The sequence below is a fragment of the Asterias amurensis genome, chromosome 18, assembly GCF_032118995.1.
Source record: "Asterias amurensis chromosome 18, ASM3211899v1".
NCBI classification, from domain to species: Eukaryota; Metazoa; Echinodermata; class Asteroidea; order Forcipulatida; family Asteriidae; genus Asterias; species Asterias amurensis.
The window spans coordinates 11,674,933-11,690,955 of record NC_092665.1 but is presented as its reverse complement, the minus strand read 5'-3'; the positions used below and the strand labels follow the sequence as shown (position 1 = coordinate 11,690,955).

At 37.8% G+C, this 16,023-nt stretch overlaps 1 protein-coding gene across 2 annotated transcripts in view; it reads right to left on the bottom strand.

Moving 5' to 3' along the window:
• Positions 1-585: 585 nt before the first annotated feature.
• Positions 586-16,023, bottom strand: part of LOC139950226 (uncharacterized) — a 141,291-nt gene continuing 125,853 nt past the window's right edge. For both annotated transcript variants that reach the window (XM_071948842.1, XM_071948843.1), the window contains 5 exons: positions 15,813-15,897; positions 15,119-15,265; positions 13,589-13,668; positions 13,116-13,398; positions 586-10,700 (listed from right to left, as the gene is read on the bottom strand). In XM_071948842.1, coding sequence (XP_071804943.1) covers positions 7,291-10,700; positions 13,116-13,398; positions 13,589-13,668; positions 15,119-15,265; positions 15,813-15,897 — 4,005 coding nt within the window. In that variant the 3' untranslated portion in view covers positions 586-7,290. The remainder of the gene's footprint in view (positions 10,701-13,115; positions 13,399-13,588; positions 13,669-15,118; positions 15,266-15,812; positions 15,898-16,023) is intronic.

Sequence of the window (16,023 nt, the reverse complement as noted above, 5' to 3'; positions counted from 1 at the left end):
ATGACGTCACGTTTATGCAAATGAAGGCTCCCTTTTAGAGGCGGGCTGGGTTCCCCTAATCTTAAATGAATAAAAAAAAACACTGCAGCCACCCTTTAACCGGTTGCCTTAGGACTTGAACCCACACTCAGTTCATCTGAACACCAGTGCTCAAGTCCGGCCACATCAGAAATCTTTATCTAAAACCACAAAACCGAAGGAAAAAAAATGAAATCGACGCATCGTTATTAAGAGTATATAAAGTGAAGACAATTTTATTTCCAATACTGTAATTAAATCATTAAGTACCATTTCTATTTGTTTGAACAAATTGATGTCTATCACTGATACAATTTATATATGTACAACTGTGTATTAATGAACCACAATCAAACCAGCATCATGAAAAGTTTGTTCATATTTTCTACTTTATACAGATGCATTAAAAATTTCAGTTGGTAGATAAGCATTGCTTTATTATTTGTGCTTTTATGTTCATGATATTTTAATATACAATCCATCAATATACAAAAGTGCTCAAATAACCACAAACTGTGTCCATGGAGCAAAGTCATGAAAGCTTTCTTAAAACTTAGGTATTGGACCAAAGTATGTTTCCTTGAGTGTTTTTAAAAACCATTAACAAGTATATACTGCAGCATTAAACCAAGAACAAGTGATTCATACATGTAGTTTCAGGCTTCAAAGCAACCCACAGCACCCAAAGCAATTGCTGTGGTGCCTTTTCCAAAGTTCCATTACAAACTTACTTGTCGCCCCATAGAAGTGCCCCTTATCAGAGAAAAATTGTCGTGCCCCTTCAAGAGCGAAGGCTGTAGTTTATTTACCTTACACATGATATATTGACCAATCCAGGCACGCAAGTGCTGGGCGTCGCCATGCGCTGCGCGCCAATGCTGGGGTGTCTTTGTGCTAAGTTTTGTGCACAAAGACATGAGAAAATCCTTTTCCTTTTCACTTTTTATGGGAATTGAATGTCTTCCTTGATAATCTATGAAATTTCCTTGATATGGCTGCTTGATATAACACCATACTACATTATTGATAAGTTTTTAAAATTAAGCAGTAAGTAAAACACTGAAATTCTGACAAAATACCGATGTAATGCATTTTAGCGACATTTATCCAGTTCCTGCGTCTTTGACCCCTAACTCGCCTAAGACAAGCACCTTTTTCAAGATGACTCGGCTTATATTTTGTTGCAAGAAATTTGTGGTCAGTAATCTACATTGGTATATCATGGTGTCCTGTTAAGGAAATTGTGTTATTCGTTGAGGAAAAAATTGATTTCCATAAAGAGTAAAAAGAAACGTGATTTCCTCATGTCTTTGTGTATAAAACTGGGCACATGTACACCCCAGCAATGGCGCGCGGTGCTAAACACTTGCGCGCCCGGTGCGCGTCGGATCGGTCTATAGGAATCACACTGGGCTCTAGCTACTCAGCAGGCTCAGTGATCTAGTGAGTGAAACGTGCTCTGGAATGGCAAATGGTTGAGCGTTTGAATCCCACCCAAGTAAAAAAAAACTGGATTTTTTTTCACAGGACTTGGGACCACACTGACAAACAATGCTTAAAGCCATTGGACACTTTCGGTAAACAGTTATGTCAAAGGCCCACACTTCATGTATAACAACTTCTACATAAAGTAACAAACCTGTGAAAATTTAGGCTCAACGGGTCATCGGAGTCCGGAGAAAATCACGGGAAAACCCACCCTTGTTACTGCACGTTTCGCCGTGTCATGTGTTTAAAATAAATCCGTTTAATGTTTTCTCAAAAAGTAAAGTATTTCATGGAATAATATTTCAAGTGAAAAGACTTTCACCATTACCTTCTGTAAACCCTGTAAGTTATTTGTAAATCTGTTAACTTTTATTTTTTTCTGTACCGAAAGTGTCCAATGGCTTTAACACATGCATGAAACCTCTTCTTAAAATCAGCTGATTTCCTCTTTTTGTAAAAAAATCTCAGTTTTCCAATTCAAAATTGAAAAAAAAACACCAGAAAATCATTGAAATTTTGAAAATTCCTCTTTTTTTGATGAAGTTTCAGTTGCATGCCTGTTAACACATTAGTATATCGGTAAAACATAAATCATCGTTACCCCAGATGCAAATATAGCATCTATCAAGAAAATTTATGGGTTTTCGCTTCAAGGATCCTCTTTAACGATCCAGCCCAAAACCCTTGTGTATATAGCAGTTGGTAGTAGATTTTCTCTAGTTAGTAGGTGTATTTTTCTGTGTGACTTGTCAAAAATAATGGTGTCATGATTGAACTGCAGAATACTGCCCCATTCTTACTCCATGAAATTTCAGAATTATACACAAAGCGACAAAAACCCGTCGAATAATACTTAAGTTGGAAAACTTCATTTCTGGATAATGAAACATACGCATTGCATTATAGTGCTCCGCAGAAAAATGCCATCCTTGATAAATAATCAACTACTTATATAAAGCCATGATAAATCTGGCTAAGATGTATCACAAAAAGTTAACAAAAATATCGACCAAAGATTTAAAATCTTGGTAGCCTATAGATATATATATTTATATTTAACAATATTTATACACATAGGTGAATTGATAAACAGCATTAGTGTTGTTCCCTATGGTAAAATTTTACCATTTCATCATCTGTAAACCTAAAAATTTAAGTCATTAAGTCATAAATGACGTTCCAATGCACTTGGTCTGAGCCCAATTTCATTAAGCCTGCAAGCAGACGCTCTATGCTTAATACAGGGCCATCAATAATGCAGCTAACCGAAAAAGGCACGCTTGCTTGCCATTGGTTCCTGTAAAGCCATTGGACACTTTCGGTTAACAGTATTGTCCAAGGCCCACACTTCGTGTATCACAACTTCTATATAAGATAACAAACCTGTGAAAATTTAGGCTCAATCGGTCATCTGAGTCGGGAGAAAATAACGGGAAAACCCACCCTTGTTTCGCACGTTTGCCGTGTCATGACATGTGTTGAAAATAAATTGTAATTCTCGATATCGAGAATCGATATTGTTTTAATGTTTTCTCAAAAAGTAAAGAATTTCATGGAATATTTTAAGAGAAGTCTTTCACCAATACCTTCTGTAAGCCCTGCAAGTTATTTGTAAATCTGTGAACTTTTATTTTTGTTTCTGTACCAAAAGTGTCCAATGGCTATAAACAGATTATTATTATCATTAATAACAAATTTCTAGTTACGAAACCAAGGATGCCTCATAAGTTAATCACTGTAGCTCAAGAAAATCTGTAAACAAGAGTGTTTGCTATGTGAACCAGAAGTACGGGGGTGAACCCCTACTCTTCCACGACAAGTGTTCTGGGTTCTTGCACGTCCAATCCTAGTTAACATGGAACATATGGCTTAGTGTCTCAACCCAAAGACAAAGCAACTCTGGTTAAAGGCAGTGGACACTATTGGTAATTGTCAAAGACTAGCCTTCACAGTTGGTGTATCTCAACATAAGCATAAAATAACAAACCTGTGAAAATTTGAGCTCAATCGGTCATCAGAGTTGCGAGATAATAATGAAAGAAGAAATCACCCTTGTCACACGAAGTTGTGTGTGTTTAGATGGTTGATTTTGAGACCTCAAGTTCTAAATCTGAGGTCTCAAAATCAAATTCGTGGAAAATTACTTCTTTCTCGAAAACTATGGCACTTCAGAGGGAGCCGTTTCTCACAATGTTTTATGCCATCAACCTCTCCCCATTACTCGTTACCAAGAAAGGTTTTATGCTAATAATTATTTTGAGTAATTACCAATAGAGTCCACTGCCTTTAAGTATCTCGCTCAAAGATACAAGTGTCATGACCAGGACTTGAACACACCGTCTCTGTATTGGAAACACCAAAGCTTGAGACCGGTGCTCTTAACCGCTCGACTATGACACGCTAGATGAGTGACGCAGTGGTGCAAATACATGTGTTTCTACACACACACACTGTCAATGAAATACAATTTTGCTTATGCAGGTTTTTCTCCTGTTTTAGTAAGCCAGATTTGCTAACTGGTAGGTAAGCAGCTTTATGAAATTGGGCCCTAGTACAATTGTCTTAAAATGTAAGACGATGAACATGTCCTAATAAGACGTGTGATTTGTGCATCCATTGGAAGCATATGAATACAGAGACTTCGTAGGAAGAAAACATTGGTCAAGATTTTATGTACACTATTTTTACTGATCTCAAAATAAATACAGCCGAATTTAATTCAACTAAACGGCCACTCACCTGCAAAATGAAGTGTGAGATTAAAAAGCCACAATATCAGAATGCTTTTAGTTGACTGTGAATGACAGAAACACTACAAATCCTAGCTCACATAACCCTCCTAAACTGTCTGACCATTCAAAATCATCGGCTGTGATTTTGAAATAAGGCAATCAAAGAGTGGCGACAAGGTCTTAAACGGACCCTTCCAAAATGTCGTGACCATTTCATACAGGCCCAAGCTGAGGGTCCAGTGTTCTCACTTGAAGTATCTCATGTATAAAATAACAAACCTGTGAAAATTTGAGCTCAATTGGTCGCCAGAGTTGGGAGAAAATTATGAAAGAAAAAAACACCCTTGTTGGACGAATGTGTGTGCTTTCAGATAGAAATAAAAGACTTCTAGCTGGAAGTCTTTTATTATTTTAGTGAGAAATTACCTCTATTTCAAAATCTATGCTACTTCAGAGGGAGCCGCTTCTGACAATGTTTTATACTATCAACAGCTCTCCAATGCTCGTTGCCAAGTCAGTTTTGAAGTTAATATTTGTTTTGAGTAATTACCAAATGTGTACCTTCCCTTTAATAGCACAGCCCTGACTAAATAAGGTTTTAAACAATTTATTAAGACTGACTTTCTATTTAAATAAATAATCTTTTTGTTAAAAGGCATACAAATTTGAAAAATCTGTACAACTTTTCTGTTAATTTTCAATACCTGTCACATCCTTCGAGAATAGTCAAATTGCATGCAACACTCAATGGTGATCGCGTTTGCACACTTGCATAACAAAAACAAGCATGAAAATCATCAAAATTTATGTCTGTACATAAGGATGAGTATACAGAAATAAATAGGTTAAAACTGTCACACTTTTTATAAAACAGAGCGTTTCTTTAAAATATCTACCTAGTCGCCTCAACAATATTTCAGACAGAAAAATAGGTCGAGGTTATTTCTTTTTTGGATTATGTTTACTTGATGGTATTTCCCATTAAAAAAATTCCATTAAATTTTCGTCAATCATTCATTTGTCTTTACATGAGTATTTCCCATTAAAAAAATTCAATTAAAATTGCTACAATCATTCAGTTTATCGGTACACGAGCATTAATAAAATATTTACATGTAAAAAAAAGTCGCACTTATCACTAGCTTCTTGAATTCATTAAATAAATAAAATGGTTCCTCCTTAACAATGTGATACTTTTGTTCTTCTTAATTTTTATAGTATTTGAATTCCACCCAAAACTTACTGTCAGCAGTACAAGTGCATATAATAAATACTTCCTTGATATATTGGTCTCTCTCTGCATATAAAATGTAATACAAGTTGAATCAATTCTATTAAAAGATTACCAAATTTCAATGGGCTGTTAATTTTGGACAGATTCAGGGTTCTCAACATGGGGTGTTATTCTCAACGTTTGACAAATGTAGCCATGTTCCAAAAGTTTTTTAAACACACAGCCATTCTTCTCAAAACACATACAAGTCCACTTTGCAAAGTTATATGCTTCACGAAAACTCCAGCAGGGGCAAACATGGTAAATTTTTGGGGGGCAAAGCAATTTTTTTCTATAGAGGTGGGGGCAATTTTGGCCTGTTAAAACTGTAGTTTCCATTTGCTTTGCAAGTTTTCTTTAACAAGGATTGTAGTATCGTGACAACTTGTGTGAGTCAACTAAATTTTCAACAACACTTTCCTTGTATCTCTGCAGAATGTCCAGCAAATCACGTTAAAAAATGTCCAAATTTGACAGTGAAATTAATAATTTATCTTGGCGATAACCAAAGAACTATACAAGTTAAAAAGATATAGTTAAAAATTTAAAACAATCAAGGCGTATTTGTAAAATCTCTATGTACAGGAGTGTCATCGGTATGGATCAAAATCAAACAATTGAGGTTTGAGAGCAACAGCTACGGGAATTCTCTTATTCTTAACCAGATATCAGGGCTCAGAATTCCACAAGACTAAAGGGCTTGTAAATCATTACCAGCCAATCTTGACGAGAAAGAACTTTCTACACAGTACAACACGAAAAAAAGTTTTTATTTTATCAAGCGCCAAGAGAAAATCTATCTCGTTAGTCCTATGGGTGTGTGTTGATACTCAACAGAATTGAAACAGTTGAGACTGGTGTCAGAGGTGGGATCAAGTGCATTCAACACTTCAACTGGAGCTGGTAAGTCCTGGACATTTAATCTTTCTTGGGAGGGTGTCATTTTCAATTGTGCTATCAGAGAAAATCTATCTCGTTAGTCCTATGGGTGTGTTGATACTCAACAGAATTGAAACATTTGAGACTGGTGTCAGAGGTGGGATCAAGTGTAGTCAACACTTCATCTGGAGCTGGTAAGCCCTGGACATGAATCTTTCCCAGGAGGGTGTAATTTTCAATTGTGAGAAAATCTATCTCGTTAGTCCTATGGGTGTGTTGATACTCAACAGAATTGAAACATTTGAGACTGGTGTCAGAGGTGGGATCAAGTGTAGTCAACACTTCATCTGGAGCTGGTAAGCCCTGGACATGAATCTTTCCCAGGAGGGTGTAATTTTCAGTTGTGAGAAAATCTATCTCGTTAGTCTTATGGGTGTGTTGATACTCAACAGAATTGAAACATATTTACCAGACTCAAAAGTGAACATTTTGGACATCATTTCTTTTTGTAAAAGATAGTGAGGTAATATTATGCGGATAAAAACCACAAGACCGCTGGACTTGTCTGGTCTTGAGTTAACTGGCCCAAGGCTAAAATCACTGGCCTCGGGCCGGCAGTTCAGTGTAAAAGTCGAGCCCTGGATATGAATCAAGAAATGTTTTAGATGTTAGTCAATACAGGCCCTCACATTTAATCTCATTTGCTTGTCGAATAACCATAAAAACATATTTATATAGATTGGGATGATGATCTACCTTCTCCGCAAACAACCTCAAATCAACAAGCAAATGTTAGTGTTGAGTTTACACTTAAAAAAACACCAGAGGTGGAACTCTCCTGGAGCCCGCCATATTTTTTAACAAAGCCAGAGGAACCACTTTGCAACCAGTATAGAATTCCTACAAAGTAAGCAACAAATAAACATTGTGACCCTTTTCTGACTTCAGTGGCCAGGATTTTCTTCCCCCGAGGTTTTTATGGATAGGCGGGGCACATTCCTCAGTTTCTGAATACCTGTCTGGAAGCTTTTTGCGACGTCGCGGAGGCGTTGGATGGAGTTGTAGGGTCTTAGGTGAGGCTTCTGATTTGTAGGGCCATGTGCAGCAATTGTACATCTGGACCGGTTTGGAATGAATTTGGTTGGCTTCAGATTCTGTTTCTGGAGAGCTCAATGTTTCATTGTCACCTTCTAGGAGACGAGAGGATCTCTTTCCATGACTGTGATGTCTTGATGCGGAATCTACTTTGGGAACTTGTACAGGTTCAGCACGGCGAAATTTGATTGACGAAGAATCTGGTTGGTATTGCCTGGCTGTTGGAATAGGTCTACGGTTGGCAGGTATCCCGTACCTAGATATGTGATCTTCATAGCTTGGGGGCATCCTCTCTGGGAGTGCTTTACCTGTTGGGCTTCTCAGGCCTGTTTGGCTACTCAGGTCTGTTGGGCTTCTGAGGCCTGTTGGGTCGGCAGGTTTTTGTGACCCATTTTGTGACCCATGGTCATGGTAGCTAGGTAGTACATGTGTATAAGTCCCAGCCGAAGCCAAGGTGGTTGTAGTTGTTGAGACTGACTGCTGTTGCCCACTTCCAGGTCTTGATAACCTGATCTGCGACAGCTGACTTGTAAACACCCCTCCTGTGTAGTTTGGAACATGGAGGCTGCTTTTGCCTTGTGTGCTTTTACCAGGTAAAAAGTTGGGTTTGATTAATCCTTTACCTGCACTGTCTGCTCCACAATCAATGATTCTGCCATCTCTTTTATTGTCTAAAGTCCCATTCTGCACATTTGGTTTAAAATCTACTTTTCCTTTGTCAAGGAAAAGTACTTTCTGGCGAATCGGTGGCCAAGAGAGCCGTTTTGGATTGGTATGGCTGTTGTTCTTATCTGAAGCTGAAGAAGTTCTTTGAGTGAGATCTCTCTGAATCGCCGAAATGGGTTTGGCTTTGTTTGAATATGGTCTTGGACCATTCATTACATTACCTGGAATAACAGCAGGTGGTTTGCAACTTTCTGCTTGGTTGATTCCGGGGATAAACTGGGCACTTGGGTTTCCTGTTTTGCATGTCGATTTGTGTTCTGGGACATTCTGCTGCCAATGCTGGACAAATTCTGAACGGAACTGTTTGCATTCACTGGGGTTGAATACATCCTCTAACCTGAGAGGTGAGAGGTCGGGGGAGATATTGTCAGTAGGGTCTCTTGGCTTTCCTGGAAAGGATAATGGGACCTCTACAACGGTATCGCTTGATGATACAGATGAGGGAACGGAAGACAGAGAAGCTGTACTGGATGTGTCATCACTATCACCATCACTCAACCTATCATTCTCAACTCTGTAAACCAAATCCAAATCTTCATTCTCATTGACATCCACACCATTATCCACATCCACTCTCTCATTAATTCCCACTCTATTGCTGATTTCCACATCATACTTAGTATCCACACTCTCACTCATATCTGCTTCATTCTTAACATCCACTACATTCACGCCAGTATTGGCATCCACATTGAAACTGTTATCAACACTATCATCAATATCCACTCCTTCATCTATATCCACTAAACCATCAACATGATCATTATCATCCATCCCCACTCCAGCTCTTACATCCACACAATTTTTCACGTCCACACACACTACCCTGTCCCTAATATCCACATTATCATCCATCAACCTTACTGACTCATCAACGACAAACTCTCTCATGACATCATCCTTGGAGTTTATTTTCTCGCAATGGGACGTGAGTGTTTCCTTGTTTTGGATTAGCTTCAGCATCTGAAGGGAGACTCCTCTGTTGTTGTTCCTGTCATTCCGTAAGTTCAGATCCTTCTGCTCTTTGATTTCAGTATCCTCTTCATCTAGCTTCAGTGTTTTGATGATTGTTGGTGTCTTGGGGTTAATACCATCAAGGTGATTTGTTAGATTCCAAGATCTAGTCAGTCCTTGAATTTCATTAGGCAAATTGCACTTGTTCGTTAAGCTTGTTATTTCAGGATACCCTCCCTTTGTGTTTGGAATGGCTTCAGGAACTTCCTTAGAGGTGTTGTGTAACTCACTGGGCTGATTGCTCTCACCATCAGCACTGATTATGTCACTGGTGACTGAAATGTCACTCTCAGTCTCATCATCACTGTAATCTGAGGATCGAGGTGAGCTAAAGACCAAGGCAGTATTTGGAGAGTTACTGATAACATCTGGACAGTTGAGACTGATGTCAGAGGTGGGATCAAGTGTAGTCAACACTTCCTCTGGAGCTGGTAAGCCCTGGACATTAGTCTGTCCTAGGAGGGTGTCGTTTTCAATTGTACTGTCAGGGGATTCTTCTTGATATTTCTGCAACATGTTATCAAACTCTTGCAAAAAAGACCCTGTAATTGACATAGAACTGAGACGCTTTTGACTTAGGGTGCTAGTCCTTTCACTAACTGATCTGTACACGATCTCAGAATCTGAACATGGCTGGACGATGAACTCGGCGGTGTCATCATAAATGATTCTTGACCTTCTCTGGACAGCATCTCTTGTAAATGTACAAACTCTTGGGGAACTGGGACTGTTTGGGACGGGGCTGACAATGGGACTTGAAACAAGACTAAGATTTGGAATCTTCAACTGAGGAAGTGTGACCACCTTCTGAAAGCATTCCTCAACCACAAGCTGATCAACAGGACATACCTGTTTGCTGACATCTGGAAGAAAGACATCATCACTACCCTGGTCTGAAGGCGCCTTCTGAGAGGTACCAGTGTTTTGAGACTCACTCTCACTACTTATTCCAACGCTGCTTACTGTGTCCTGAGACATGACATCATCTGACGAAACATCCTGGGGTGGTCCTTGCTTGTCAATGTCTGATGAGCTGCTATTGTGGCTCGGAGAAGCCTCTTTGAGCAAATCTGGGCGTGGGTCATAAGTCAGCTCTTTGGTAAAACAGTCTTCGAAAACATCTTGAACGAATTGGTCATAGTTCATGGAGGTGGCCATAGAATCCGAATCAACACTTAAAGAATCGTAGTCCAGCTCCTGCTGACGCTGTGATCGCCACAACTCTGTCAACGTGGCGAAGCTTTCAACTGCTGTGTAGCTCTCCTCGGATCTTAGGCTAAGCTTGTGCTCCTGGATCGCTCTAAAGAGTGCTGAAGGAGGAATGTTTAAGGCGAAAACATCAGGAAGGTCATCAACTGAGATGCTGATTGAGCCGTTCAACTCCAGACTGGTTGGAATGTGCGAATTGGAGATGATGTCTAAGATGGTATCAGTGCAGGTGAGCGTCAACTCCAGATAATACTCAGACAGCTCTTCTGTAATATTAAAAGAAAATTTTTTATTAAAATCTACTAAGTACTTAAAGGCAGTGGACACTATTGGTAATTACTCAAAATATTTATTAGCATAAATCCTTTCTTGGTGGTGAGTAATGGGGAGAGGTTGATGGTATAAAAAATCTTGAGAAACGGCTCACTCTGAAGTGCCATAGTTTTCGAGAAAGAAGTAATTTTCCACGAATTTGATTTCGAGACCTCAGGTTTAGAACTTGAGGTCTCGAAATCAACCATCTAAACGCACACAACTTCGTGTGACAAGGGTGTTTTTTTCTTTCATAATTATCTCGCAAGTTCGATGACCGATTGAGCTCAAACTTGCACAGGTTTGTTATTTTATGCATATGTTGAGATACACTAACTGTAAGGCTAGTCTATGACAAGTACCAATAGTGTCCACTGCCTTTAATGAAATGTAGAACTTAAGAAAAATAGAACCATGATTGCAGTGGAAAAATAACACAATTTGAAAGAGAAAGATGAAAGAATCAACAACACCATTCAAATGTTTTATACATGCCCACACAATGTTTAAAACTCTGTATACACAACAATGTATCCCTTTACAGCCAAAAATACTTTATATCATGCTTCTTTATTATGAAAAATTGATTGCAAACAAACACATTAATTATGTAGCATTAAGGGAATGATCAGGCAACATGGGGTTGAAAGTGGGGTTGACAGAAAACAAGGATCCACACCAAACTGTAAGGCTTTACAGGAACAGATCAAGGAATTTTACCCGGGAGTGGTCAAGGAAAAAACAACAACATTGATACAGAAACGTAAACTTACTGAAAATGATAACCATAACAATATGTCAATTATTTGTACCCCAAACCGATTTGCCAAATTGGTTGATTGGTCTAACCCTTCATTAAAATGTTGACAAATCTTTTTACATTTGGAATATGCTTTACAATTGCAAAACACACATGACTTTCAAAACCTTATACGACAGAGGTAGTTTTGTTTTCATTCGGGAGGTCAAAATAAACGGAGGAAATGAAATTCCCTTGGATTGTGTTACCACATGGTTACCCCGGTGTACTTTCACACTGTCCTCGCATAGATCCCTATTCCACTGGGTTCCGGTTGCATGTTTCAAGAATACCCAGGGGTTTTATCGCTCACCCCCACTTCAGAGCAGGGGTGGCTTTTCCCCAGGGTAATGTCACTTTGCCGGGGCAGACCAGGGAAGACTGGGGGTAAAGCGGTCACAGTGTGAAAAGGCTGGCCGATTTTTCCATATGGGCAACCTGGGGATTAGAGTAAGTGTGAATAGGGCTTGAGAGAGTACTGACTTTTTAATGTAAAAATAAATAAAACCAGATGAAATTTGTTAAACATTCACAGGCAATTAGAACTAACAACTACACATTGAAAAACAAACTACCACCTTCGGATTCTAAAATCATTAACATTTTTTGTGGTCTTCGGTGCAAAGCTATAACTTTACCAACAACACTTTTAAAAACTTTTTTTTTAATGAAAGTGAACAATATTTTCATACAGTTGGTAAAAACTGGAAATAATAAAACGCTGTGCTGTGAATAACAATCAAGCAAATATGGCTCAATATACAACTCACAAAAAGATCATTCCACAGTTGGTACACAAAAACAATTTATTTTGTCTATTACCTTCATTGTTGTCCTATTAGCCAAGGAATTAAATGAGTGAGAGAAAGGAGGCAAAGAAATGAATAATTGGAGAAAATACGATTGGACTTCATTGTTTTAATGAGAGGTGAGAGTCATTGTTGACAAAAAGGTCTGAAAACAGGATCCAAATATTAGGAGGCATGTTGAAATAATGGCGTTTTCAGTTTTCAGTAGTAACATATTTTTAAGGGGGATTTTAGGAACAGTAAGTAATTTAAATTTAAAACAATTTTTTTTGTAAACTGAAGTAAAAATCAACTGTTATTTTTCACCAGGCAGACATAAGCACTAAGCTCTAAATTCAAATTAAAGTTTGAAATTCACAAAATATTTGTAGTTGTTTAAGGCTCAAGGGATATCCATACCTTTAGATAGATGGAAACAAATTCTGAAAACTAAAATGATTCAGATGCAAGTTTCGAAAGCAACAGCATACTGCTTTTTTGCATTTTTGAATCAATGACAAAATTGTAGTTTCCTAAAACCCTTTCTGTTGTCACTGAAATCAAGAAATACTTTCACGAACTTTTGGCAGGAGATTTAGACTAAAAATCCTAACAAGTTAATGAAAACTTAGTAGAATGTATTTGTACATGTTGGAAAAACAAACCAGAATGCTGGACAAGTTTAGTTTGGAGGCTTCTGGTATCAGGAACCTAGTGGTTTTTTTGTTTTCGTCTTGCACAAGGGAAATCATTTTGAAAGTAGAAATTAAACATCAACGTACCTGCTACCGGTCTCAACTCTCCCGCACTTCCCGTCAAATTGTCGTCTTCATAGCTCCGCCTTTTCATTCTCGTCCCAAACGGCAACGGGGACAGCTCCCTGGCAGGCAGAGCAGCCATGCTGTGACGTCTTCTCATGTTGAGCTTCTGGACGATACCGAGGGAAGACTTCCTCCTCGGGGAGAGGCGATGAGTTGGAGAGGAGGAGAGCGGTGAGTATTCAAGCTCCATGGACTTGGTGCGACAGTGAGAACCTCGTGGCCTGAAACGCGCTGTGCTGTTCAACTGTATTAGGTAAAAGTACAAAATACAGAATGAATTCATTAACAGAAAATGATATGAAAATGAACCAGATAAAAAAAAACAGATCAAATGTTACTTGATATAGTAAGCCAGGAATGATTGGTTAAATCTAATAATATAAGCCCTTGGACGTTTTGTTTTAAAAACTAAATTAACTGAATTGATATCTCACCCAAGAGTTGTAATCTTCTAGCGTCACATGGACAAAGAGGGTGGCTTGGTCCAGCCCCTCCAAGTGTACATGCCTATAACCTGTTGACAGAATAATCAATCAATCAATCAATCAATAAATCAATCAATCAATCAAATGCACAAATTTACTTATTTATTAAGGTATCATCAAAATTTAATAAGAAATGAGAGAGCAAACATCAAATAAATTAAATATTTAAATATTTTAGAAAACCATAAAAAAGTTTTTACAATACATGATGAATAAATGTTATAGAATGAAATTAAGTAAAATAGGATGAACTGCTTACTTATTAAAAAGGACCTATGGTATAAATACAAAAATACTTAATGGCCTGATGTTTCAATTCTAACACACGCACAAATGAATAGGTAAAGATAATAATAATAAAACACTAATTATATAGCGCAATATAAAACATTCCTAAAAGCGCTGAACACAAAAAGAAAAATTAAGAAAACAACACTGTGAGTATAAATCCCAATTTAAGCCCAAACCAGCCCAAATTAGGCCAAACCAGCTGTTACCTACAAAACACCAGGTATATACTTTTCTTTTTGCAGAATAAAATTAAAAATGTATAAATATACATCTTAATAACACAACGATTCGAAATCAACCATTAAAATGATCGAAAAACATGGAAACAAAAAATATTCACACCAATAACTGAACAAGAAGAAGAAAACAAATATGAAAGATACAATACATGCACTTCAGAAGAAAGTAAGCTTATCAGCTTGCAATTATGAAAAGATCCATAAAACAACATTACAACAAACCACTCTTACAATTAAAAAGGTTAAATTATCACAAAAATAATTATATAAGACAGAGAGGAGACAAGTAAGACAATCAAAACCAACAACAGAATTCAACTAACTTCCCAAACTTGATTTGGGTCAAAATTTGACCTTTCACAAAGGTCATTTCAAGGTCACATGATGTGTTGCAACCAATACAAATGCAGTATTAATAGGGCAGATTGAATCGCCTCTTCTAGCAGTACACACTCCAAAAAACTGTCCCCTTAAATCAGCCCGATATTTGGCCGAGGTTAAGCAGACGTTAAACTTTAAACCTCTTTTTCAGCTTCAGGGTATTTGCACATTTAAAAAGTCAAATTTAAGACTTTTAAAGACCATCTTAAAGCAAGCCACAATTAACCAAGTCTAAGACCAAAAAGAGGTGGGGAAAAAACAGGGGAGAAACAGCTCTAAATAACCCCACTTTGTTACTTTTTTTTTACACGCAACGTAATTCAAGTCTTTAAGAACTAACACAATCTGAACTCAGGCTAATACTTTTAAAAGCTTCCTAAGTCCTTAGATTTTGATTGTTCAATTTAAGACTTTCTAATACTTTTAAAGGATCCGCAGAAACCCTCTGTTTGCAAAACTTTGGGACACCCTGGGTGCATCAACGAGTAGAAACAGATAGTGGTGAGCATATTGCGTTTTATTTTCTACCAGAAAAATTCTGTGAGCAACCAACTAAGATTATACTTACCAGGCATAAGGCTGGAGACGGCAAACGTTGCCTGCCCGATGAAATCTCTACCGATAGGGTCTTCATCCCATACTGCAAAGCGTATCAAAGCTGTGTCTGCCAGGTGTAACGTAAAGGTCATTGTACAGTCCCAGAAAGGATTGAACCCTGCAGGTTAATAAAGCCCATCAACAGAACATAAATCAGTATTTGGATATTTTGTCATTTAAGACACTTGACACTATTGGTAACTGTCAAAGACTAGCCTTTACAGTTGGTGTATCTCAACATATGCATAAAAGAACAAACATGTGAAAATTTGAGCTCAATCGGTCGTCGAAGTTGCGTGATAATAATGAAAGAAAAAAACACCCTTGTCACACGAAGTTGTGTGCTTTCAGATGCTTGATTTCAGGGACAGGGGAGAGAATGTTAAATAATAATGATAATAATAATAATATAAGCATTTATATAGCGCCCCACAAACATCGGAGCGCTTTACAATTTACATACAAACAAACAATGCAATGACAAAAATTTAAAAAATAAAAACAGCACAAGGAAAATAACAGAAACAAGGAGATTACGCAGAAAGCACCAGAACTGGAACCAGAATTGCTGAAAAACCTGGCCTTACATTGACACCAGTTACTAACAAACTCCTGTTGTGTGAGAGTGTATTTGGTGACGGGAAGAATGCGACGACTTAACTCACCATTGTCTTGTATCGTCTTTGTTTGTGCCTTTGCACAATCCACAGGTAGACCGATGACTTCAACTTCTACATACGGATCAATTATCTACCAAATAAATGGAGAAATTGTTCAAGTTGAGACACTTTACAAGAACTGAGAATTTTAACACAAATACTAACTTACATTTTGGTCAAAATCCTCTAGTTTTATGCAAAGACAAAAAGTTACTAC